This window comes from Rhinolophus ferrumequinum, chromosome 10 (genome assembly GCF_004115265.2).
Source record: "Rhinolophus ferrumequinum isolate MPI-CBG mRhiFer1 chromosome 10, mRhiFer1_v1.p, whole genome shotgun sequence".
In the NCBI taxonomy this organism is placed as follows: domain Eukaryota; kingdom Metazoa; phylum Chordata; class Mammalia; order Chiroptera; family Rhinolophidae; genus Rhinolophus; species Rhinolophus ferrumequinum.
In genome coordinates, this window is record NC_046293.1 from 72,067,882 (window position 1) to 72,094,481 (window position 26,600).

The 26,600-nt window shown below is 35.5% G+C and overlaps 1 protein-coding gene across 10 annotated transcripts in view; it reads left to right on the plus strand.

Moving 5' to 3' along the window:
- The window catches only part of NAV3 (neuron navigator 3), a 770,226-nt gene that overhangs the window by 665,926 nt on the left and 77,700 nt on the right, over nucleotides 1–26,600 (plus strand). For 7 of the 10 annotated variants that reach the window (XM_033117411.1, XM_033117412.1, XM_033117414.1 and 4 more), the window contains 5 exons: nucleotides 15,675–15,807; nucleotides 16,479–16,749; nucleotides 17,664–18,372; nucleotides 20,455–20,943; nucleotides 25,483–25,524. In XM_033117411.1, the coding sequence (XP_032973302.1) occupies nucleotides 15,675–15,807; nucleotides 16,479–16,749; nucleotides 17,664–18,372; nucleotides 20,455–20,943; nucleotides 25,483–25,524 (1,644 nt within the window). The remainder of the gene's footprint in view (nucleotides 1–15,674; nucleotides 15,808–16,478; nucleotides 16,750–17,663; nucleotides 18,373–20,454; nucleotides 20,944–25,482; nucleotides 25,525–26,600) is intronic. The other 3 variants (XM_033117409.1, XM_033117415.1, XM_033117416.1) reach the window with 3 other exon arrangements.

Sequence of the window (26,600 nt, forward strand, 5' to 3'; positions counted from 1 at the left end):
TGTCTCTATAATACTGTATTTCCCTGAAAATAAGACCTAACTGGAAAATAAGCCCTAGAATGATTTTTCAGGATGCTCATATATAAGACCTACCCCAAAAATAAGCCCTAGTTAAGCTAGTCAGCCAGATGGACACATTTAGTACATCCATTGCAGCACACGACGGACACATTAAATTATAAAATAATATTAATATACACTTAAATATAAATAAATAATATTATTGACATTAATACTTAAAATAAATGATAATATAATTTATAATTAAGTATTTGTAAATACCCAAGGAGCCTTTGAGATGAGAGGTAAACGCCTATGTAAACAGATGAATTAGCGATTTATTGCCGAATGACCAATCGGAGTACAGACACAACGCACAAATAACGTGGGCACTTGATAAGGAACGGATGTGGTTGTATCTAATACGAATCTTCGTAATTCACTACATCGTGTGTTGTAACGGACGTACTTAATGCACTCGTGTGAAATAAAGAAACATTTTCTGAATTTTGGTGCCTGCAATTTTTCGTTGCTTTTGTGTGGACCATCATCATTCTTAATTGTCATCATTTTAGTTGCCACTCCTGCCTTGTAAGTCTTCAATTAATACTTCATTTAATGGTAGATTTAAAGGGAATAATATTTTGACCCCCAGAAAAGATGAGGGCAAAAAGAAAGAGCTATTCTATCAAATACAAGAAAGGAATCGTGGAGGACTCCCGGGGCAAGAATCTTACGGCTTTCTGCAAAAAGAAGTTGGATCTCCAAATGGTCCGAAAATGGTGAGCAGAGTATGATAACCTCAGTCAACAGGTGGACGAGGGAAATGCTAAGAAGTGCAAGTGTGGATCAGGTTGGCAACCCTTATTTCCTGAGCTGGAAGACATCATCTGTGAATGGGTTGCTGACAGGAGAGCAAAGGCTTTGGTTGTGCACAGGGCTGATATTCAAGCATTTGCCCGTGCAATGGCACAACACAGTTAGAAATATCCCCAGAAGAATTCAAAGCATCACAACACTGGCTGGATGGCTTCCTTCAGAGATATGAATGGTCTCTAAGATCGACAACACTGTTCAAGCTGGGAGATACTGAAGTTATGAAACGTGCACTCTCATTCAAGTCCTTTATTGATGGCATCAACTTTTCTAAATACCGGCTCTTCAAAGGATTGCTATGAATGAAACTGCAGTGTTTATGGGCCAAGGATTTCAAATGACGATTGATCAGAGGGGTACCTTGTCAATCTATATTCCCTCCACTGGTTATGAAAGTGCACGAGTTACCTGTATTTTGGCAATTTGTCTGGATGGAAAGAAAGCCCCACCTCTAATCATCACTAAAGGAAAGAAAGATAAGGTTGAACGTGTTTCAGGCATTTATGTTCTTGAAACCGAAAAAGCCTGGTGCACACAAGCAGTTATAAGGAAGTGTGTCGATTTAATGCTGTCACATGTTTAGCAAGGTGGCCAAAGAGGTCTGCTAGTCTGGGATTTAGCCAGCACTCACCGTGCTAAAGACATGAAGAACTTCCTTACAGAGAGAAGAATTGATCAAATAATGATTCCTGCAGGAATGACTGCCCATCTCCAGACTCTTGATATTGCAATAAACAAGCCATTCAAGGACGATTTGCACATGGAAATCAATGACTACATTGAAAATAGAATGGAGAGAAATCAGCGTGGAAACTTGTGAAGCCTAGCCTGCAAGAGGTGGTAACTTGGGTGAAGAATTCATAGGATAAAATCACTACGAGCAGGCTACATGAACAAGAAGTGCTCATTTAAGGAGAGCTCTATTGCTGGACATGAGAGATTGGGGCCAATGGTTCTATAGGAAATGGAGTCGCAAGATTCAAGCCGGAATTTGGGGTTTGGAAAGTTATCACGATGTTCCAGAAGAAGATGACATGACTGTATTTGAATAGATTTAGATTTTTGTACGTGAATAAATGAATAAATGTAGATTGTTGTACATGAAAAAATAAAACATCCCCTAAAAATAAGCCCTAATGCGTCTTTTGGGGCAAAATTAATATAAAACCCGGTCTTATTTTCGAGGAAATAAGAGTATCTTACTAATTTCTATATTCTCTATGGCAGTATCTGCCATAATGATACCATTCAGTAAATTTTCCTGCACTAATAAATGAATAAAACTATGCATGGTAATAAGTTTTTAGAGTAACAGCTAATTTCTGTAATTTTGGAAATATTTTTAGAAGGCTTGAATTCTTAGTTAAATATATATTTTTAAGTTATAATCTTCCTTTTAAAAACATCTTCTAACCATCACTGCAATAGTTAGAACAGCATGATACTTACTGCGAAAATTAACAAATAGGTAAGTGGAACAAATTTGATAATCATTAAAAAGTACTAAAATGATTCATATAATTCATATATTAAGACTTGATAATGAACCATGATGAAAAATAAAAAGGAATCATTATCAATAAATGTATCTAAGAAATTCCCTAGCTGTTTGAAAACAAAAAAGTTTTTCACTTTGCCATAACATAGTAATATAAAATAACAAAGAGAAAGAGAAATCAAATTATATGTCAGAATTTCCTGGCAGAAGATATTATAGAAGAAAAGATCAAAGATTAATAGAATTGGCTACAACATTTTTTAAACACTGTCCATAAAAATATCATGAATAAACAGTGAAAGGCAAGAAATAGATTAGGAAACTTGAAATAATTTTAATGTGTAAAAATCTTATACAAGTAAGTTATTTAAACTCTATTGAAAAATATGCAAAAGACATAGACAATTTATATAGATATAAAAATTAATAAATCTATCGCAAATTTCATTTCACTTGTAATTTGATAAATGTAAATTAAAACGAGCAACTCTTTTACATGTCAAAATTTTAGATTTCCTGAAAGAAAACATATTACCTTAAAGTATCCAGGGTTTTGTATGATTGGCACTCTCATATAGCTGGCAGGAGTTTAAAATGAGATGTTCCTTAATTGTGACACAGGATCTCCAGTGTTTCAAATGCTTATATCCTGTGAATCACTAATCCTCTTTCTAGGAACTTGTCCTAAGAAAATAATCATGAATGTAACCTAAATGTGTATATACAAAGGTATTCATTGCAGTATTATTTGCAATAATAAGAAAATTTTAAAATACTGCATATCTCCTGAAACAGAAATGGTTAAATATATAATAGTTTATATGATATAATTCTGTTGAAGAAATTTTAAGGAAAATAAAAATCATTCTAAGGTAATATAAGGAGTGAAACAAGGTACAAATAATTTAATCAGAAATAGCCAGGTAAATTTGCATATATGTATGTATAACCCATTCAGAAAATGAATGGCTAGAAATCACCAAAATGTTAATGATGGCTACTTTTGCATGGAATTACAGATGATTTACCTTGTCTCTTTTATATATTTCTGGAATGCCTAGTTTTCAATAATAAGCACCTATTAGTTTTTAAATTAATATAAGATATACAAGAATACCAAACGGACTTTAATGAATCCTGAATTAACTTTCATGTTTCAGATGTTATATCCTAAGCTTATCACTAATAGAATACTTTTTAAAAGACTTGTATATATTTCAACATATACCAACATCTTGAAAATGAACATTGGAATAAACTAGCACAACCATGAGCATTGTTTCAATAATGTGTTTCAACAAAATAGTTTTTAGTAAGATTATTTTATCTGTTGTGATTTTAGCCTATATAATAATTAAAAAAAAATAGATGTTTCTCATCTGCCTGCGATACCATTGAAACATAAAAATCTGCCTAAATTCATTTTAAGCTAACATTATTAATGCATCAAAGTTAACCAAATCTACCTAGGGTTTTCTTTTATAAAGAACAAGAGCTTCCATTTTGTTTATCTTACCCTATTGATGCCACAATAGAATAACTGTAAATCTTCATTATTTTGTTTTCTAGAGAAAAGTGAATGAAAAGGTCAGTGCATAGAGTTTATTGATTGTTCTTCTAACCCAAAATCCACATGGTATTAATAGTAGTGTCTATAAATATTTCATGGATAAATATATAGCATTCTGTACACACTAAGCATAATGAAATGGAAAGACAACCTTATATTTGCGTGAATTGCCAGTTTATCAAGAGTTGCGCACTTTATGATATCATAAACTCATATAGGCTTCCCTTGATACATGAAAACAATGGTACTAAGTACAAACAGAACACGGGATTAAAATTTTGTTCTGAGTCCTGTTGATGGATTCTTTATTTTTCAAAAACTCTGTTCATGCCTTGATTGCCAGTGGAAGGTATGCAAGACAGCTAGAGTCATTTTTTTCTCACCACATTCCAGCTAAAAGAAAAACTTCTGATTTCTATACACTGTACTCATTGAATACTTCTGATACCAAATGTTTTGGTTTCTTCCCACACCAACCAATTCTCTGACACCAACTAAATGTTCTACAATTCAATACAACTCAATTCTGACAGTGTCTACTTGGAGTTAGCATCAGATCCCACAAGATAAGGGTTCAGTCTCCCAACACTGTCCCCACTTTAGATGCTACTTGCAAGCCCGGGCCTCTCGTATTTCTGACTGACCAGCTCTAAATTGGGGATTCCTTCACATGTTCAATAATTTCCTAGAATGGCTCACAAAACTCATGGAAGCATTTACTTATACTTACTGGTTTATTATAAAAGATATGACAAAGGATACAGATGAAGAGACCATTGAAGTGATACAAAGTATAGAGAATGGGCTTCCAAGCCCTCTCTAGGCATTCCACTCTCCTAGCAACCCCATCTGTTCGCTAACCTGGAAGCTCTCTAACACCATCATTTATAGACTTTTATGGAGGCTTCAGCAGGTAGGTGTGATACATTATTAACTCAATCTTCAGCCCCTTCCCCCTCCGGGAGGATGGAGGTGTGGGATAAATCAATAAATCATCTCATCTTATATAGTCACAAACTAAAGCCACAATCGACAATGCATTCACTCACTCTAACACTTAAATGTACAAATAATCATGAATTGTAATTAAAAAAAAATCAATGAACTATCCAGGAGCCAAGCAAGAGTTGCCTTATGAGAACAAAAGATGCTCGTAACACCCAGGAAATCCCAAGGGATTTAGGAGCTCTGTTAGGAACTGTAGTCAAAGATCTAGCACCCCTATCGCTCAAGAAATTACAAAAGTTTTAGGAGCTCTGTATCAGGAATCTAGGCCAGAGACCAAATATATTTATTCTTAGGTCACACCAACCAACAGTAAATCCTACCATCTCTACCCCCAATATACCTTGAAACTGCCTTCTTTAATTTACTTGTAAGCTCCTTATAGAAAACTAAAGAATTTGAAATAGCCTCTTCATTGAGTTTCCCACTTCCACTCTTCCTTCCCTCTAAAATGTTCATAATACTAATAATAATTTATTATGACTGTATTATGTTCATAATAAATACTATTCTTAGAACATATCTGCTTATGTCATTTCATTGCCTTAAACCATTTGATGAATTTCTGTTGTTCTTCTAAGGAACTTGAATTGCTTACCATTGTCTATAAGGTCCTTCAAGGGTTGCCTTGCCTTCCTTTCCAATCTCAGAACGTAAGACTTGCCCCTTTGCCTGCTGCACTAGTCTGCCTGGTCTCTTGACTTTTGTTGCTTCCAGGTCTTTACACTTGGTACTTCCTCTTCCTCTGTTACTTTACCCCTTTCACAAATGACTTCTCTTCACTTTTCAGTTTTCTACATAATACCTATTTAAAATTATCTCCTCAAAGAAGCCATTTTTTTATTCATCCAAGCCTAGTAGGTTCCTCTCATTGGTTTTCCTCTCAATTCACTGGTTTGTCATTTATTGAGTTATTCCACAAACATTAAGAGCTCGTCATGGGCCAGATGCCAAGCTTGGCATTGAGACTACAAGAGAGAAGCCACTCTCCTTCCCACAACCACAATCCTGTGACCTGAATAGATTTGTAAGTAGACACACTACAGGACAATGGAGGCACACTAGTAGTAAACACAGACATGGAAAAATTAAAATTTTCTTGGAAATCAAGGAAGGATTTGTGGAGGGGATGACATTTCAACTGGATCCAAAGCAGTTATTCAAACTCCACTAGACTGAACAGTTAATGAGCGTTGGCAGGATGAAACAACTTTGAAGGTAAAGGAATTTTAAAAAACTGCAATAAAAACCATATGCATGTTTTAAGTTGAAAGGAATATTTTTCGCAATTATTTTTAACATATTAATGTTTTTACTAGGATATACTTAGGTTCTTCCAATTTAGAAGTCTCTTTTAATGCTTTTCTTTCTTTTTTTTTTTCTTTTTCTGGATGATAGAATATTTTTCCAGGGAAATGCTGAATAAATCATTGTTGAAGTACACTATATTGCTTTCTATCAACAAACCTGAGGTAATACAGAATTTACACTTCAGTAGCTGCAATGCTCAAACTTGACAGGTAGTGTATTGCGTTTGCTGATTAAAAAAAGGTACAGCATAGGTCTAGGTGGTTTTGTGTCCATTTAGTTTTGAGAAGAAAAATCATTCATTTAACATATTGCTCCCAAAGCACAAATCCTAGACCATTGATTCACAGTATTTTATATTATTATTATTATTGCAAAAGTCATTGTGTTTAAATAATATTTTTAAAGATATCTATATCGTTTTATGTTTATTATTATTTCAATTGCTATAAACAATGGAAATGGACAACAAAGCTCTCCTGGAATGTGATAGGATATTTTTTTAAATGGTGCCTTCACTTTGTTATGTAAATATTATCTTCTTTCCCTTAGAAACAAGATACATATCCAGAAGTTTTTATGAAATGATCTCATAGCTAAATTTATTTCATTTTTCTTTTTTATGAAATAATTATTAGTAGTATAAGAAATATTTAGTAAAATTCTTAGAACTTATACTTTATCATATATTATTGTGTTTGCCAATTTTTAGATTGGAAGAGAACAGATTATTTTTCTCGGTATGTCTATCTCATGAGAATTTTTATATTGGACCTCTGGTGAATATTTTAGGAGTTTATATCCTCTTTTCTTCCAGCCTCTAGATTCTTTCTGGTTGTGCTACCTCACTTATACCTAAAAACATATCCATTTTATAAAAGACACTTGTGGCATAAATGGAAACCTCCATATTTGTCTAAGTGTCTCACAGTGCCTAAATACATCTACTGTATCATCCTATATATTTGTTGAATGTTCACAGGTCTCAAGCACAGGAATGACCACTTTAGTTACATCGTCTACCATTATCTACATTACTGAACCAATGGAATACTTGACTCCAGAATTTGCATTTAAATCATATTTGTAAAATGTTGAATTTCCTCAACATTTCTTAACTATTTGTGTTTTTGAAGTTCTTGAAAACTTCACCAAGGACCCAAGGATATGTAAGCTTTAATTGAGAATTCAGAGTGAGGGTGGGAGGAGGATTTAGGTTCCAAATCTGTCCAATAAATCAAAGGGATGTCTGGAGGACTGGGGCATAAGTGGGAGTGGCATCCAGGAATCAAAAGCAATGTATACAACAAGCTACCCACGGTTGGTGATATAGAGTACATCTAGATGATGATTGTCAGCATTCAGAACTGAGTGGAGAGTACACGGATCATAATGAATAAGGGAATGAGACACACTGGTGCCCTGAGGAAGAACATTATGCTCTTGGACCACTCCAGCATCCCTCAGTGTGTTCCACAGTGTTCCAACAGCACTGGCCTAGGAACAGTCAGATACAGACAAATATTATAATATCCACAGTTATGTTTTCTAAGTAACCATATGCTACATAAGCAAAGTGTTCAAAAAGATACATAAGCATTGCTTATATGGCTATTTCTTATTTTAACTTTTAATAAAACAAGCTAACAAAAATAAATATTATTATTAAAAGCTTAGGACCAAGATATTTTTATAGAAATCAGAAATAATTTCTGAAGTATAGAAATTAGTTATTTATTGAAAGATCATCTCTGTGTTTTACCTGTACATGTATAAGTAGGTCAGCTGATCTGGCAATATGAGCTATTAAAGAACTTTATTGAATACCTGCAAGATGAAGTGCTACCATACCAAAAAGCAGGAGTCTGTTGAAAAAAAATCACCTACAAACAGGACTAGCATTTTTGTCTGGAGTTATTTTTACGTCGGCAAAATTATTTGAACAGTTATTTAGTTAATATTTCAGGGTTCCTCATCATAAAAAGCAAAAAGGAAAAAAAAAAAGACCTTGAATATATAATACATTTGTTTTCAGTTAAGTCTGTTTCTAAATGTGAATCCAGAGGTGAACAAGAGGGTCAGAGCTACAAATGCACTACAGATAAATGAAGTTGATCCCTGGCCCCAGTGAGTTATTGAGCATTAAAAATATAAATAGTAAATCGCATGTCAAAACTATAATTTTCTTCTTAGAACAGTTAGTAATCTAATGTATACCCAAATTGTAATTTTCCAACAAGTTAATTGGCTATTTTGTTTCTAACTTTACAAACAGTGTTTTTTTAAAATTTTTCCACAGATATGAATTTTTGATATACATATCAAATGATGTAATGGACACCACAAATCTTCCCACACTCTTAACTACTAGCAAATATTGATCTGTCCTACATATCTAGTTTTGCCTTCTCTATAATGTCACGTTAATGGAATGTATGCAAATGTTCTTAACATTTTTATTCATAGTATTTCAAAACTGGGAACAACGCAATGTATAAATGCAAGCTATGTGGATAAGATATGCAGATATGTAATTTATTGAGCTGTCCTGGATTGTTGAGAAAAATTCAGCAGAGTGACAAATCTGTAACTTGAAGGAAAGAGTTGCCCTTTTTAAAGAATACATTCAAGAATTTTTAGCACATCTTAACAAAATTAAAAATGAAAGGATGGCAAAAATATATATATTGATGAGATTTGAGACCTACTACTCAGAGCTAATTATGTGAGTAAAAATTTTCTTTTTCAGTAAAAACCTATGTTCTATGAAGCTTAATTAAATGTGCCATAATAAACCAGATTAATTGCATCTTGGATAGGGAGAATTCTGGTCTCTGAAAAATCAAAGATGAATGTCAAAATCACAGAACTTTAAGATTAGCAAAATAATGTTGTCATCAATCAAAATCTTTTCCTTTAAGATTGCTTAGCAAAGGAATATGTTGAACAAAATTTTCTCAAAATCTACATTTATTGGGTGCAATCCAGTCGAACATTTCTGGATAGAAGCAGTATTTTCAAAAGTAAAACTGTTTCATTCATTTAGCAAACATCTACCAGTCATCTCTTGAACAGTAGACACCATATTATAGGCTAGGATTACAAAGATAAATGAAACACAATCCCTGATGTCAGGTAATTCAGATTATGACCAAGAAGATTAAAAAGCACACACAAAAATGGTTATAATAGATGATATATGCTACACTACAGTGATTAACACAGATTTCATGTGATCACTCCACAATGTCCCTATCATGAAGAAATTTTTTAACTCTTCAAATAAGTTATAATAGCTCTGTCCTGCCATACATTTAAGGCTCATCTCAACCACAACATTTGCCATTTTATATTATAAGCATTGGTTTAAATTTTTGTCCTTCACAGTAAAAACTGAGTTCTTCAAGGAGAGGAGCTATAATTTATTCATCACTTAATGAATAAGAGCAGTTACTAATAGCTTTTGTGAAAGGAAGGACAAGCATGGGAGGTTGAGATGTGCAATAAAATGTGGCCATGTTACATATAGCTGAGATGGCGTTACAAGAATTAGAGACAACTTGACTAAGAACGGAGCTAAGGGGTGCCTGCCTGTAGGCTGCAGGGAAGGAGAGCTCAACCAAAAGAAAGGGATAATGGTGGCTGTCCCTTTAGTCCTCACCCTGAGGCCACACAGCTGTCTTTCCGTGTTTGCCTCTGCTCCTTCTAGAATTTCCATCCTGCTGCTGGAGCCCAGGATGGCGGAGTAGGTTAGCATTATGCTTGCCAACTCCCATGACCACCTCAAAATTACAACTAAACTATAGAACAAACGTCACTGAGAATCACCTAAAGTCTAACTAAGGACTTACAGAAGAAGCCACCTCAAGACTGGTAGGAGGGATGGAACAAAGAACAGGCTGGTGCCACACCCACATGTGGCAGTTAAAAATCAGGAGGGGTATCTAGGCTGTGGAGGTTCCCCCTGAGGAGCAAGGGGTCCCAGCAACACACCAGGCTCCCCAGCCCGAGGTTCCAGTACCAGGAAGACAAGTCACCATAACTTCTGGCTGTGAATAACAGCAGAGATTATGGCTGGGTGAGATGGAGGGTGTCCTGAATCCCAGATGCATCTCTTAAAGGGTCCACACATGGACTTACTTGCTAACAGCCTCACCTGCTCTGAGCTCCAGTGCTGAGGCAGCAACTCAAGGGGTGCTGGTGACACGTGGGTTGGAACTGGATTATCTGGTTCCAGGGCGAGGATTGGAGGGACGGCTTTCTCCCAGACAAAAATGTTGGCATTAGCCATTGTTCCTTTGTTGAACACTTCCCCACCCAACCGGCTTACCAAGGCAAGCGCCATGTCTGGTCATCAATCTGGCTAACACCATTCGCCCCATGCTGGTAAATCCCTCAGACCACACCCCACCCAACTTGCAGGTCCACCCAAGTTGCTTCCAGTGGCTTTTCCATACAAATGTCCTGTCTGAGCTTATGCTGTGGACTTTCCTGAAATCTCTCAAAGCTTCACAAAACCCAAACAAACAGCATCTAGCTTCAGCATGCCCCATACCTTGCTAAGCAACCTCAAACCCTGCACTAGTGGCAGCCAGCTTCAGTTCACAGCTTAGTTTGTCCCAGGAACCTCCAAGCCCAGCACAAGTGGGCAGGTGCACAAAGATCACTTTGTAGCAAATACCCAGTGGCACTGGGCAGGACACAGGAAGCAACTGACATTGGCCTACAACAGAGCCACTCTGAAGAGGTCCTAGAATCAACACCACCAGTGGCCAGCTTGAGACCACAGCAGAGCACCACACAACCACTGCCACAAATAACACACCCAGAGAGCAGACTAGGCAGGCAACAGTGCCCTGCTAGAGCAAATCCTGAGCTGTCGGGTCAGCCACTTCACAATAGCTACTCCATAGTAATCATGGTCAGTTCTCACACCCAATCAGCCTGAAGATCAATCCCATGTACTGCCGTATAAACAGAAGTCAAGATCCAACTGCAACAGGAAGGAACATTCAACCCACACAAGTGACACACCTGGAGAACCTGGCTCAGTTGACCATGAAGGAGTGCCATTGGACCCCACACTACACCTGTTACATAAAGCCACTATACTAAGACTGGGAGACATAGCAGCTCTATGTAATATATAGAAGCCAAAATGGGGAAACAAAGAATCATGTCCCAAATGAAATAACAGAACAAAGCTCAAAAAAAAAAGAACTAACAATGGAGATGAGCAATCTATTAGATGCAGAGTTCAAAACACTGGTTATAAGGTTGCTCAGTGATCTCAATGAGAACTTCAACAAAGAGATAGGGAACATAAAAATGAAGATAGAAAACATAAAAAAAAGAATCAGTCAGAAATGAAGAATACAATAACTGAAATAAAGAATACATTAGTGGGATTTAACATTGGATTAGATGAAGCAGAGGATCAAATTAGCGATTTGGAAGATATGGTTGCAGAAAACACCCAATGAGAACATCAAAAAGAAAAAAATAATCCAAAAAAATGAAGATATTTTAAGGTGACGCTAGGACAACATCAAGTGTATCAACATTCAGATCCCAGTGGTACCAGAAGGAGAAAAAAGCGAACAAAGAATCGAAAACCTATTTTAAAGAATATGATGGAAAACTTCCCTAACCTGGCAAAGGAAATAGACATACAAGCCCAGAAAGTACAGAGAGTCCCAAACAAAATGAACCCAAAGAGGTCCATACCAAGACACATAATAATTAGAATGCCAAAGGCAAAGAGAGGATCTTAAAAGCAGCAAGAGAAAAGCAGTTAGTTACCTACAAGGGAGTTCCCATAAGACTGTCAGCTGATTTCTCAACAGAGAATTTGCAGGCAAGAAGGGATTGGCATGAAATATTCAAAGTGTTGAAAAGTAAGGACCAACAACCAAGATTACCCAGAAAGCTATCATTTAGAATTGAAGTACAGATAATGAGCCTCTCAGACAAGAAAGTACTAAAGGAGTTCTCAACCACCAAAGGGATTTCGAGGAGGAGGAGGAGGAAGGGGAGGGGGAAGGGAGGGGGAGGCGGAGGAGGAGGAGGGATAAAAAATATGAAAAATAAAAAGGCAATAATTACATATCTATCAACAATTACTTTAAATGTAAATTGATTAAACGCTCGAATCAAAAGATATAGTGTGACTGAATGCATAAGAAAACAAGACCACTACATATGCTGCCTACAGGAGACTCACTTCTGATCAAAGGACACACACAGACTGAAAGTGAAGGGATTGAAAAAGATATTTTAAGAAAATGGAAAAAAAAAAAAAGCTAGTTAGCAATACTTATACAAGACAAAATATACTTTAAAATAGGAGACAAAGGACCCAGTAATCCCACTTCTCTGTATTTATGTGTGTGAAGAAACCCAAAATACTACTTCAAAAAGACATGTGCATCCATATGTTCATTGCAGCGTTGTACAATATGTATTATGGATGTTACTCAGCCATAAAAATGAAAAATAAAAAAAAAGTGAAATCTTGCTGTCTGTAACAACATGGATTGGCCCAGAGGGTATTGTGTTGAGTGAAATAAGTCAGACAGAGAAAGATAAGTGCCATATGATTTTACTTATATGTGGAATCTAAAGAACAAAATAAATGAACAGACAAAACAGGAACAAACTCATAGATCCAGGGAACATTTTGATGGTTGCCTGATGGGAGGGGGTTTGGGGAGTGGGTGAAAAGCAGGAAGGGATTAAGAAGTACAAATTGGTAGTTACATAATAGTCATGGGGATATAAAGTACAGCATAGGGAATATAGTCAATAATATTGTAATAGCTATGTATGCTGTCAGATAGGTACTAGATTTATCAGGGTGATTGTTTCATAAGTTAAATAAATGTAAATCACTATGTTGTACACCTGAAACTAATATAATATTGTATGTCAACTGGTACTGAAAAATTTTATATATATATATATATATATATATATATATATATATATATATATTTTTTTTTTTTTTTTTTTTTTTTTTCCTCCTTAAAGAAAACATTTAGCTAAGTGAGGAAAAAAATACCATTTATACTTTATGGCAGAGGAATTAACAGGTAATGTAAATAACTAAAAGGGAGAACAACTTTTAAAGAGAAATGTGTTCTAGGCAGAGTGAATTTGAGATGTTGACAGGACATCCATGAGACACTGTCCAGTATAAGGCTGGAAATGCCGATTTTATAGTCAGGGAAGAAGTCTAGTTTAGAGATGTGAATTTCAGTGTCATGATCATAGAGGTGATATTGAAGTTGTGGCAGACTAGGAAATTTCCAAGGAAGACTATCTAAGGTGAATTAAGATGAAGTTCTGAATATTGAGGAATTCAAAGGAATCCAAAGAAAAGGAAAAAGTAAAGGATTCTGAGGTCTCCAGTGAAGTTAACAAAGAGACTTTAAAGGCTCATCATTGGTGAATTTCCAGAGAGAAGGGTGAGAAAATGGGAGAGATGGAACATCGTGCTAACTAAGCTTTGGGACATAATTCCCGGGTTCAATTTCCAGCTCCATCACTGGATTTTGGGCATGTCATTTAGCCTACCTGAATCTCTTTGTCTTTATGATGCCTGTCTCATAGATTTGTTTGAGGATTAGATCATATTAGAAGAGTAGGACAACATAGCACACATTCCATTCATGGATGTGTTCGACCTTTGTGAAAGCAATTTTAGTAAAGTATTGAGGAAGATTTCGGAGTCCAGAGGAAGAAGAGAGGAATAACACTACGCCTTTGGAATTTGAAGAAAATTGCTTTTGAATAAAAGAAAACTTCTAAGTAGCCCTGAGAAATCACCAGAGGTTAGATAACTTGAATTTTCTTTTCATTTCCCAAAATGAGAATGGAGAAAAAATATATTTAATTACAGGTATGGAAAATTATTAGGGTGGCAAGAACTAGAATATAATATTGGTAAGACTATCATTTTAGCACTCCTTTTTTTCTAGTATCTTTGGATGCTGGATCATTTGGTAAAAAGTTCAGTGGAGTAAAATACACAAGAAGTCTTAAAATTAGGTAAAAGAAAGTAGCTATATACTTGATGTGAAAATTAGGTATCAGTAGTTGTTAGAGTACTGAAAGTATAGAACATTGTGGTCAAAAAGAGAGATTTCAGAATCTGAGATCTTAGAAGTAAAGCAATTTCATATGTGATCTCAATACATCACTATTTTTTTGAATTTATGATGTGACTCATAAAGTACACATACTAGAGTGGTAAAAGTGTCAGTTCACCATTCCTCTGTAGTTCGCTTTTGCTTTCATTATCGACATTCTCTTCAACGTGTGGATTATTTGCAGGAGGTTTCATAAGCCATTTATCCATTTTATGACACTTAGTTTTTGTCTATATCTAATGTCTGTATCCAATGTGCATGAATTCATTTAATAGTGCATGGGTGAGCAGCAATACATCACAGTAAATGGAGAACCAGCCAATGAGAGAACTGTGGTCTTCCACTTTGCACTCCCACTCTCCTTCAGGTTACCCTACTCATCCTATATGACTGCTGCACCATATAACATACTAAGTGGGAATGCCCATGTTAGCTTGTGTGTGAATATTAATGTAGCACATTGTATTAATCATTCTTTAGGTGAAAACCAAATATATTGAGAATTTCAGATTTTTTTATACCCCAATGGATTTCCTGTGTGCCGCATGGAATGGGTACAGTTCATTTCGGAATCTACTGTTTTGTCAGAGAAATCTTGGAGGGGAGTAACGTGACCAGATGTGAATTTTTGATCATTGACCCAAGTTTAGTAGGTGAGGTTGTATTAAGAAAGACCGAAGGCAGGAAGACCAGATAAGGGATTATTTGTTGGCCAGGCTGGAGATTGTGAGGTATGACAGAATGAATCTGATATGATAGAGTGAATCTCAATGTGCAAGATTTGGTGAATGATTGGAAGTAGTTATTGAGGTGAAAGAATGAAGGATGGCTTCCTGATTCCTGACTAAAGCACAGTTTTGTTTGTTTTGTTTTGTTTTCATATGTTTAGAACAAAGGGTAAATACTTAAATGCTATGTAACTCCTGGTTACTTTTTCAGGGGGAAAAAGAAAGTCACCGGTATCGTTATTCTTTCCTGGTACCTTGCAATATTTGTAACAGTGTTTCCATTCATTCTATAAACTTCCCCCTGGAACCTGGATCTGTGCCAGACACTGATTTTTGCAAATATCAGATAAAGTTATTCTCAGGTCCACATTCAATTCTTACTAATATTATTTTCCCAAAATGGAAAGTGAATTATTTTTCATCATAAGATGAAAAGAAAGGATTGTCTTCTCAAAACACCATACATGTTACACGGAAATAGGTCGCTTGCATTGTGTCTCTTGCATGGCGTTCACGACTGCTGCACGTCTTGCCTTTAGCTGGGATGACAGCAGTTCAGTGAGCAGTGGTCTCAGTGACACCCTGGATAACATCAGCACTGACGACTTGAACACCACATCCTCAGTCAGCTCCTACTCCAACATCACCGTCCCTTCCAGAAAGAGCACTCAGGTGAGAATCACCTTCTTCCTTTTTCCGGTGCTTCTGCCAGGTGTTTTTCCCAAATTATTTTATATTCAGTTGAAGTGTAACCCAACCTCTTCATCTGAAATAATTGCCTACTTTGAAGCAGCTTGTATATGTCTATTTTTCCTACGGAATACAATCTAACCCAGAAAGACATAGGTTGCCATATCTCTCTTTATAATATTGATATATTTGTTTAAGATCTAAGTTATTTTACTAGTCTAATTTTGAATAGTTCTTGATTAATTTTATGTTTGTCTCTGAAATAAATTCCTGGATCTCTTGAGGATGGTAAATCAAGAATAGATATGAGATAATTAAGTTTTATCTTGTCTTATTTTTCCTTGTTAAATTTGACATAGAAAATTCCTTCCTCTCTGGAGTATTTAATTGGGGTTTTCTGCACGTATTTATTCTGACATTCTCTAATATGTACAAGTGAGAATTATGTGGCTAAAATTAATGAAACCTAAATGAAGATGTAGGTAAAAATAGAGGGGTCTTTGGAATTCTTTTAAAATATGAATCAATGGGGGTTTTATTGTTTGTTTTTTGTTTTGTTTTTTACCATTTAACTGAAAATACATTCCAGTGCCTTATTCACACTTTGTAGATGTTTTTCTGCACGAAATGTTTCTGTATTATTTTCTTCATAGCTGAAGACAGATTCAGAGAAACGTTCTGCAACAGATGAGACGTGGGATTGTACTGAGGAGATGAAGAAAACAGAAGAGGACTTTGACAGCCATGGGGATGGTGGTGGCAGGTGGAAGGGTGTTCCCTCAGGACTTCCTGAAGACCCTGAAAAGGCAGGGCAGAAAGCTTCCCTGTCTGTTTCACAGACAGGTTCCTGGAGACGAGGCATGTCGGCCCAGGGAGGAGCCCCCTCTAGGCAGAAAGCTGGAACAAGTGCACTAAAGACCCCTGGTAGGCTGGTCCCTTGGCAACTGTTACTCAAAAGTGTTTTACTTTATTGTTTCCATTTGATCTTTGTTCTCTTTCATAATAGCTTTTTTTTCATTAAATCATATTCCTCTTCATATGGTTAAATGCTTTTTCATACGCAAATTTCACATACTTTACCATATAAATCCACATGAACATATCAATCTAGGCATTCTCTAGCAAGCACTGGCAGAATTGGGGACGATTGAATGTCTTTATTTTGTCACAGTGATTTCTGATCCCGTGGACATAGAATAAGGCTGCTTAATAAAAATAAGATTGCTTTCATTCTGACTTCCTTAGGAAAGTTTGGAATATTTATGTAAAGTATGCCACAAACTTTCGCTACTGACTCCGAAAGATGAGATCAGTCACACTAACCTAGTGGGTTACAATGCTATAGATTAGTAACATCATTTGTGAATTGGGCTTTGTGAAAGAATTCTGCCCAATTGTACCATCCTTTTTTTCTTAAGATTGTCTCCCTATTTTTTAAACTGTGCGTAATTTTAAATAGTGCCACCTGAAGTACTAATATAACAAGGTACTCCAAAAATAATTATTTCACAGATATTCAAATGAATTCTTTTTAGCTTTCAGTTTGATAAGATTACATGCTATCCATATAAAGGAAGCGTTACGAGATATAAAATAGTAATAAATAGCAAATTTATGTTTTCATTTTTATCTCCTTGATCTCCCATCACATTTCTCTAACAGCCGTATTTTTGTAGCTTTATACTCAATATATTAGAGTGCATGCCCATTTAGGTCTAAAACAATAAATAGGTACCGAAGTAATCTAAAGATATATCCACATTTGGCACACTGTTTAAAGAAATTTTATGAAATCAAAATGTGCAGACAAGTAAATTTGTGTATTTCTCATTAATTAGGGAAAACAGATGATGCCAAAGCTTCCGAGAAAGGGAAAACTCCCCTGAAAGGATCGTCTTTACAAAGGTCTCCTTCAGATGCGGGAAAGAGCAGCGGAGATGAGGGGAAAAAGCCCCCCTCGGGCATTGGAAGGTCAACTGCCCCCGGCTCTTTTGGATTTAAGAAGCCAAGTGGAGTAGGATCATCCACTATGATCACAAGCAGTGGAGCAACCATATCAAGTGGCTCGGCAACGCTGGGGAAAATCCCCAAATCTGCCGCCATTGGTGGGAAGTCAAATGCAGGGAGAAAAACCAGTTTGGATGGTTCACAGAATCAGGATGATGTCGTGCTGCACGTGAGCTCAAAGACCTCTCTCCAGTACCGAAGCCTGCCCCGCCCTTCGAAATCCAGCACCAGTGGCATTCCCGGCCGAGGTGGCCACAGATCCAGTACCAGCAGTATTGATTCCAATGTCAGCAGCAAGTCAGCTGGTGCCACCACCTCGAAACTGAGAGAACCCACTAAGATTGGGTCAGGGCGCTCAAGTCCTGTTACTGTCAACCAAACAGACAAAGAAAAGGAAAAAGTAGCAGTTTCAGATTCAGAGAGTGTTTCGTTGTCAGGTTCCCCCAAATCCAGCCCCACCTCTGCCAGTGCCTGTGGAACACAAGGGCTCAGGCAGCCAGGATCCAAGTATCCTGACATCGCCTCACCTACATTTCGAAGGTAAGAATGCATAAAATGATGCTGGAGCAATACAGAATGCTTTAGTACGTGTCCTATATTCCATTTATTAATACGTGTCCTATATTCTATTTATTATATGTATATATTATATACATATACATTATATGCATATAGTATGTACATATGGATTATATATATCCTGTTATATACATATAATATGATAGACTATATCTCTTCTAAGATACGTATATCTTAGTATCTTTTATTCAGTTTCTGAGTGCAATGAGTTTTAAGAAGCTGATTGTATATACAGCTAGCAAAAATAAAATGGTGCTCATTTTGAGAAATGAACAAATTTTTCAGTTTCACTATTATTGTACTATTAGTAACACAAACAACATTTGTAAGAGACTTAAAAGCAGATGGCAATTCCTAGACATAGTGAAAAAAATAAAATAATAGCTTGTGCATATCCATAGGTTTCCATCTCTTCCCACAATTAAAAAGAAAGCAAAATGGAGATTCATGACCACTGGCTTTCATTTCCAGTGTTCATTATCTTGCTGGCTCTTAATGAGTTGATGATCTTGAAGGTAGATGAAGTTGTGTTCCTTGTAATAGATTGCATTGCCCGAATTTGTGCAGTATCATATCTTGACCTAGTTATGAAAATCAAGGTACAATATGGTTGACAGAATTTGAAAACAATAGGATGGTCGGTACAGGATAACAACTAAGGAATGGACTAGGTTTCTAACTCTTCATTAGGTCTCTTTGACATGACTCTGGTAAGAAGCATGACTTGATTTCTACACTGAGACTGTCTTTCGTATTGAATATGTGGAGTTCTGCTCTAAGATATTACTGTTTTTAAATACCAGTATGTCTTAAGTGATATACTTAAAGACTTGAGACAAATAGCTAAACCTCTATGGATCTGTTTCCTCATTTGTGAAATAATAACAGGATGATTTATAGTTCATTACCTGTTAAGTATTTTTAATATTTGTCTTCATTATACTGATTAAACAAACTTGATTTCTGGGAAATAGAGGTTTTTAAACATTTATTTTTACATTTCAAGCAATCTCAAATACATGATTGTTTAAAAAACCTAGAGGGTATATTCCTCAGTAGAAATATCAATCCTGAAGAACTGGATTTTTGAAATGTTGATTCTCATAGGAAAGAATAAATTATGGCTTGTAGTGAGAGTAAATATTTCTGTCACTTAAGTAAAAGCAGTAGTGCCCTCCAGTGGCCCATTACCTATGAAACAATTTCTCATATTCGTCATAAAATATTTCACTATAGGAAATACGGATTTCATTGCAACTTACTTAGTAATCATTATACCATTACTTCATATCACTTTATTTCCATATTTACATAAATTTGATTATATCATCTTCATTACAAAACTAAAATGTTTTCTGAACTAAGCTCCAACATCTAACTTAGCACCGACTATGCTTCAAATCACTAATAGAAATACGTATTTGAACAGCACTGGAAACTGGCATAAAACTCTTGGCCTTTCTTGGAGGAAATACACACAAACTGACTTGTTGCCGGTAGTGTCTGATATTGTTTCTAACCACAGTCACTCAGGCCACCAAATACGCAACATAACCTGCCAAACCTTGCCTTAAGCATTCCTTTTAGATTTTGAACCAAATGTAAAAATGAAAAGAGAAAGAAAAAAGAAGAAGAAAGAAAAAATGTTTGTTACATACCGAATGCGTAGAAGTTGTTTCATTATAATGGTTCTATAAATAGGTAACAGCAAGTTCAGTCAAACTCCTTGATTTTTGTGAAAGATTCTCACGATCACTTAAATTAAGAAAGCCAGGGATTTTCATGCTTGATTTTCTTTTGTTTTGCCCACTTCCCCCACCCCCTGGGTGGCAGCCCGGTATTGACTTACCCTTATGGTGCTAGGAGAGATTTTTAGCAGTAGATGAACAAGTTCAAGCTTATCAAGTTCATTAACATAGAGGCAGGAAGTGCTTGGTCGCTGGGTACACCAAAGCACACTTGGCTCTGTGTACTGAACCCTACGTATTCATGTGGATATTAGTTTCTTGGAACAACTGAAGTTGTTATTTGTTTTTCTTTTAGGTTGTTTGGTGCCAAGGCAGGTGGCAAATCTGCCTCTGCACCTAATACTGAGGGTGTGAAATCCTCCTCAGTCATGCCCAGTCCTAGTACCACATTAGCACGCCAAGGCAGTCTGGACTCACCGTCGTCTGGTACGGGCAGCATGGGCAGTGCTGGTGGGCTAAGTGGCAGCAGCAGCCCGCTCTTCAATAAACCCTCAGACTTAACTACAGATGTTATAAGCTTAAGTCACTCGTTGGCTTCCAGCCCAGCATCGGTTCACTCTTTCACATCTGGGGGTCCCGTGTGGGCCGCCAATCTGAGCAGTTCCTCTCCTGGCAGCAAGGACACTCCGAGCTACCAGTCCATGACTAGCCTCCATACGAGCTCGGAGTCTATTGACCTTCCCCTCAGCCATCATGGCTCCCTGTCTGGACTGACCACAGGCACTCACGAGGTTCAGAGCCTGCTCGTGAGAACGGGTAGTGTGAGATCTACTCTCTCAGAAAGGTGAGCTTTCCTGGAAGCACTGATGAAGCCCCCACCCCCTCGTCCCCGCTCCGTGCCTGTCCCCTCCCCCACGAAATCCCCTTGATTTCCTTTGGAGTGCCCATTCTCAAAGGGACATAAAATTGATGAGACCGGGCCTTTTCTTTGCACCTATTACCAAGTTTGCAGAAGAAAAAAATCATTACAGATAGGATAATTGGATAATTAAGTTTCTCCATATGAAGGCATATATATATATATATATGTGTGTGTGTGTGTGTATATATATATATATATATATATATATATATATATATATCCAATAGGCAATTTGAATAAAATTCAAAGCATGTGTTCATATATTGAAGGATGTTTCCTTGAGTCGTTTTAATAATTTGGTTTAAGCTCCAGGACAACATAGCTCTTTATGATAATTGAAGCATTTTTAAAGACCAAATTTAAATGGATTCTACAATTATGCTGTGAGCAATATGTGAATTTGCTTTATTAGCACTTCTATGGAAAAATAGCACCTGAATCACTGGGGAATCCTAGTTGAATTGGAAAGAAAAAAAATCAGTTGTCTGATACGAATTCTTAGAGAAAATTATAGTAACACCAGTGGCATTTTTAATAGGCTTCTTGAAAATGTATCACATTACATGGATTTCCCATTGGTTTACTGAGTTATTGGGTTGTTGTTTTTTTTCCATTCAAATGGAAAACATAATGAGGCATTCCTTACCTAATATACTTACCAAAAAACATCACTGTTGACCAAAATGGCTGTAGCTTTCTTCCCCCAAAATTCCTTTCTCAGATATTTTAGCACTGATTCTTCCTCCCAGGAAAATGTCTTAAAACTGCCACTTGTTTTCCTAATGAAATTAATGCTGTTTGTTTCTTGGCACACTTAAAGCTTTCAAAAACGGTCTTGGCCACATACCTTAATTGTATTATTTGTGAAAACACTACTAGTCCCTGAAAATACTTGATGGCTTTCATTAAACTTTTGTTCAGTCTATTATTGATGCTGACATAATGCCTTTTTTCCAGGCTTCCAGCCTTACTCCCGAAATTATTTTTTTAAAACATCAACTAAGGCCCTTTCCTAGACTCTCACTCCAGTGTATCATTTGTCCCTTAATCTAAGATTTCTCACTGCTCTTCCCTGTTTCTCTTGCTTTTGCAAAATGCAAATCAGAGCAAAATATTGCTGCCATCCCACCTTACTTGCCATTCCCCTAACAATGGTACGTGGACAGCCATCCAAATAAGACTTGCTCTTGATAAAATGATTTTAAAGCTAAGTGTAACAATGATATTTTATACTTCTTATGGTGGACTGCTAATTACAAAATACATTTTCCCTCATTAAAAAAAAAAACAACCTGTGTCAGGAGAAATAAGACAAACAGCTGGGTGTCAGAAACTAAAATGCAGGCACTTGCATCCGTTTCCCTTCTGATGTTGTCATTACAGACAACATGTATAAATATCAGCTGCATATACAGAAACACTGATATAAATACTGTTTAATTTAAGTTTTGATCTAAGAAATTAGGCTTCTTACAGTAGCTTAGAGTTTCAGCACTTTCAAGGTACATGGGTACCTTCATATGTGATTTTCAAAACTTCTAACAAACAATTATATTGAAAATATATTAACAACCTATAGTTTTAATGAATGTATCTTAGAATGTGTACTGATGTATGAGGAATCCAAGTAACAATTTTATAACCAAACCAAGCACATTACTAATAGGTTATTCTTTATTAACCAAAATCACACTCCAAAATATTGATTAATTTTTAATCTTAAACATGACTGCAACAAGTTGACCATTTAACCAACAACATATTTCTTTGGCATTCAGATTTAAAACTCAAGTAACTATTTGTAGCCAGGTAACCCACAAATCAAATCAGATGATAAATTGATAGTTTTATAAATATAAAATAAATGCAATGTTGATATTTTACTTGGTTTATATTGTAGCAGAAATTAATATACATTTTCAGTATATTGATTGGCAAATATACAGTTATTCCCTTTAATCAATCTTTTTTTATTGTTGTTGTTCAGTCTTTCAAATAGACCAGTTTTATAAATGAGAATGTTCTAATATTAAAAATAGCAAGATAAACAATTTTTCTAAAATTAACTTTAAAGAAACTAATTTTGAATAAGTGAATGTTTTGCCCTGGATTCTTAGCAAAATGTATTGATGAATATGAAACTGCAAAAAGTAAAATACCTTCATAGGTATGGTATATAAGTATCAATTTGTTCCTTCCACTAAATTACTGTATTGAAATAATTTTTGTTGTAAAAAGTTGTACTTTTTCTTTCTTGCGAACAAAATTGAAAGCAATAGCAGTTTATTCTAATCCTTTAAAGTACATTCAAGAATGCTTATGAACTATTGAGAAAATTAGATCCTATCCAAGATCTTGGCTTAATTATAATTAACCAGTCACCAGAATGTTGGAATGCTAAGGAAACCAAAGAGCCATACCTGAAAGAAAGTGTGCTAAAAGTGTAAATATTTAAGACAAAGTAATTACAGCGATGTCGTAGATAACCAAGTAACAATTTCAGACTACTTTATTGATAGTCATATCCTAGTACTATTAAATCAATAGTTTTTCATAAAGATTTTAATTTTTGTTGAAATTTCTTGTCAAATTATCATAAAATATAATAAAATAATAAATGACTGAACAAATAATAAAATAAGTTCATTAACAATTTTCCCTCTAGCTGCTCTAGATCATTGGTGACCCTTGGTCCATAACCAGTTCACGTGTGTTTTCTTCATTGTTGTTGGTGTGTGTGTGTGTGTGTGTGTGTGTGTGTGTGTGTGTGTATGTCCTAACCAAACTTGAAAAATAATTTAAGTAGTAACTAACTTCAGAAGGTCTGGTTTGTCTTTAAATGTCAGATCTGGTAACCCTGTCTTCACTTTCCTGCACAGCATCTATTGGCCTGAGACAAACAGGAAAGGCCACTTCAGACTATTGACCAAAATCCCCACTTCACTCATTTCTACTCCCTGCCTGGCCTGTGCAGGCGTATGAGTTTGTGACAGTTCAGGGTTTGTGGAAATTGTCTACAGGCTATGTCAATAATATCCAGATTCAAAAAAATATTTCTCCTTCAAGTTTTAACTTATGTTGGTAAATTTAAATACATTTTTTTCTAATTTTCTTTCATTAAATTATCTGCATCATGTAAACATATTTTTATACAATTGATAGCATTGGCAAAACAATATCTATTTTCAATTTCCTCTGCAATATTGAACTTTGACAAATTTACACACATGAAAGAGATACTCTTTAAAATGACTTATAACCACATTAATGCTTTAGCACAATTTATTTCATATTTAAAGGTTCCTCATGTTTGTTCAGTGTGACTTCTTTTTGTTTGTTTATCCACACTACTGAAGAAAATATTTCTATAGTCAAGATATATACTATAACTAGCCTCTACAGAATATAGTAATTACCTTAGATGGACTCTCCCAATAAATAAAGTTGTATAATACCTTCTTTGGATGCTTTCTATTGCAGTGCTAAATAATGGAGTAACACAGAAGAAAACATTTTAGGTTTGATTTTGAGGGATTAAATTTCAAGTCAATTTGTTTGCTTTCATGTTATATCATCCCCATTATGCATAATCGGTGTATTTAATTTTGGTCATTAGAGTTTCTAATAGAAGAGAACTATAATTCTGCAAATTTAAATTAATTTTATTCCTTGGTTGTCCACATGCCAGAGATTATAATGTAAATGCCTAGACTTGTCCCACTTTGTTGTTGAAAACCTCTTTCTTTATTTTTACAGAGGCCATTTCTCATTTTCTCCAGACACATTCTTTCACCCCTTCTATAAGCAATTGAGAATTCTTTCTAGAGAGACTGATAAAACTTATAGCCTGTTAAATACCTAATTTATAATTTCTGAAAATGGCATAGTCTAATTTCATTCAAATAGTTGAATAAATATGGCAGAGACATGTCAAGCAGATATTTATTATATATTACTGTTCTTTTATGTAAATAAATCTGCTTTTATTTTTATTAAAAATAATTTACGACAAAAATAAATATTAAACTGAGTTTACATCTTCTTTGTCCATTGAAACCTGTCAATGTCACTTAAGTAGAGCAGATCTACCTCATTTCCACCTCTGTGGTTCCCCTGCACGTGAAATCATAGCAGAAGTCTAGTCAGTTGCACAGGGAGGGAAAAACCATAACATTAGGTAAATAGAGTCTAGAGAGGAATTATGCTAAATATGATTTAGTCTATCTTCTAATAATTCTGTCTCTATAATTGAATGGAACTGGATTAGAAAGGAGCTCACATGTGTTGCAACAGTGGACATCTGGTCACATTTGGTTGCCCTTTTCCAAACAGTGAAGCATTAAACATGTGTTACAAAAAAGTTTATTTTGTGTAGTTCATACAGAGAACCATTTTTATTGGATGTGTAATTTGGAAGTTTTGTTTACATTATGTCCTTAGGGGTTTTTTTTGTTTTAACAGCATGCAGCTTGACAGAAATACACTACCAAAAAAGGGATTAAGGTATATATTTCTCTCAGCACAATTGCTGCTTTTCTCTGTTGTTACATAAACTTTGTGTGCTGTCTTTCTTCCTCTTTCTTTGTGTGTTCGCAATGAAGCACCTGGCATTGAGGATGAAATGAAATCACTTTTAATCTTGATGTTTTCTCAGGTCTGAGGAGTAGGTGAGATAGCCCTCAGGTAGAGATGGTCATAGAGACCAAGCCTCAATAAATTAAATCCAATAAAGTAAATACCATTTTGGGGGACAGCAACTTTTGACAGAATGCAGAACTCACTTCTGAAAATTAAAATTAACTTCCCTAACTTTTCCATCTTGGAGGCATATGCTTGCAAAACCTCAAAATCCATATAGTCTACACATGTGGCCAGTTAATGTTGAAAGAAAGCTCTAATTTGAGTCAAGGAAAACATATTTTCATCATCAGAGGATAAATATTGTATTAAGGTATGAATACTTAATCCTTTTGGTAAAAACTCAAAAGAGTTTTGTTTTTCAAGACTGTAAGTATCTATCCCATCAATTTAAATATGAATTAGTCTAGTATTACATAATCTCAAAATAACTTTTCAGTTCATCATTAAAAAATGAAATGAAAATTTAATTCATGGCCATCCTTTATTGCATACTTTTATCTGAGGAGAAGATATAGAATGAATTGCTAATAGAGCTAAAACATGGTAGGATGTCGACTGCTCTTTGGTGCTAAGAATTTACTGACTCTGGTGAAACTGAGTACTGGCCAAATAGGTCTTTCCACATTATCCCTTTTCTCTTCAGTTCCTTAGCAATAACAAACAGCTTGCAATTATTCCATTTCATGATTTTGTTCCAGAAATGTATTTTCTAATAAAATGAGAACATTTCTCCATCCTTTTTTAAAAATAAAATCCAGACATGATGTCAAGTGGCATTTTAACCAAGTAAATATTTTGTCCTTTAAAAAAAAAAGAGGTTAATTTATGTCCATTTCTTATCCTTTCTGTGACCATCGCTCCAATTCCATTGGCTTCTGGCCTACCACTGTCCACCATTTTTAGTCTGTTTTTACCCTTTTTACATTCCTCCAAGCACT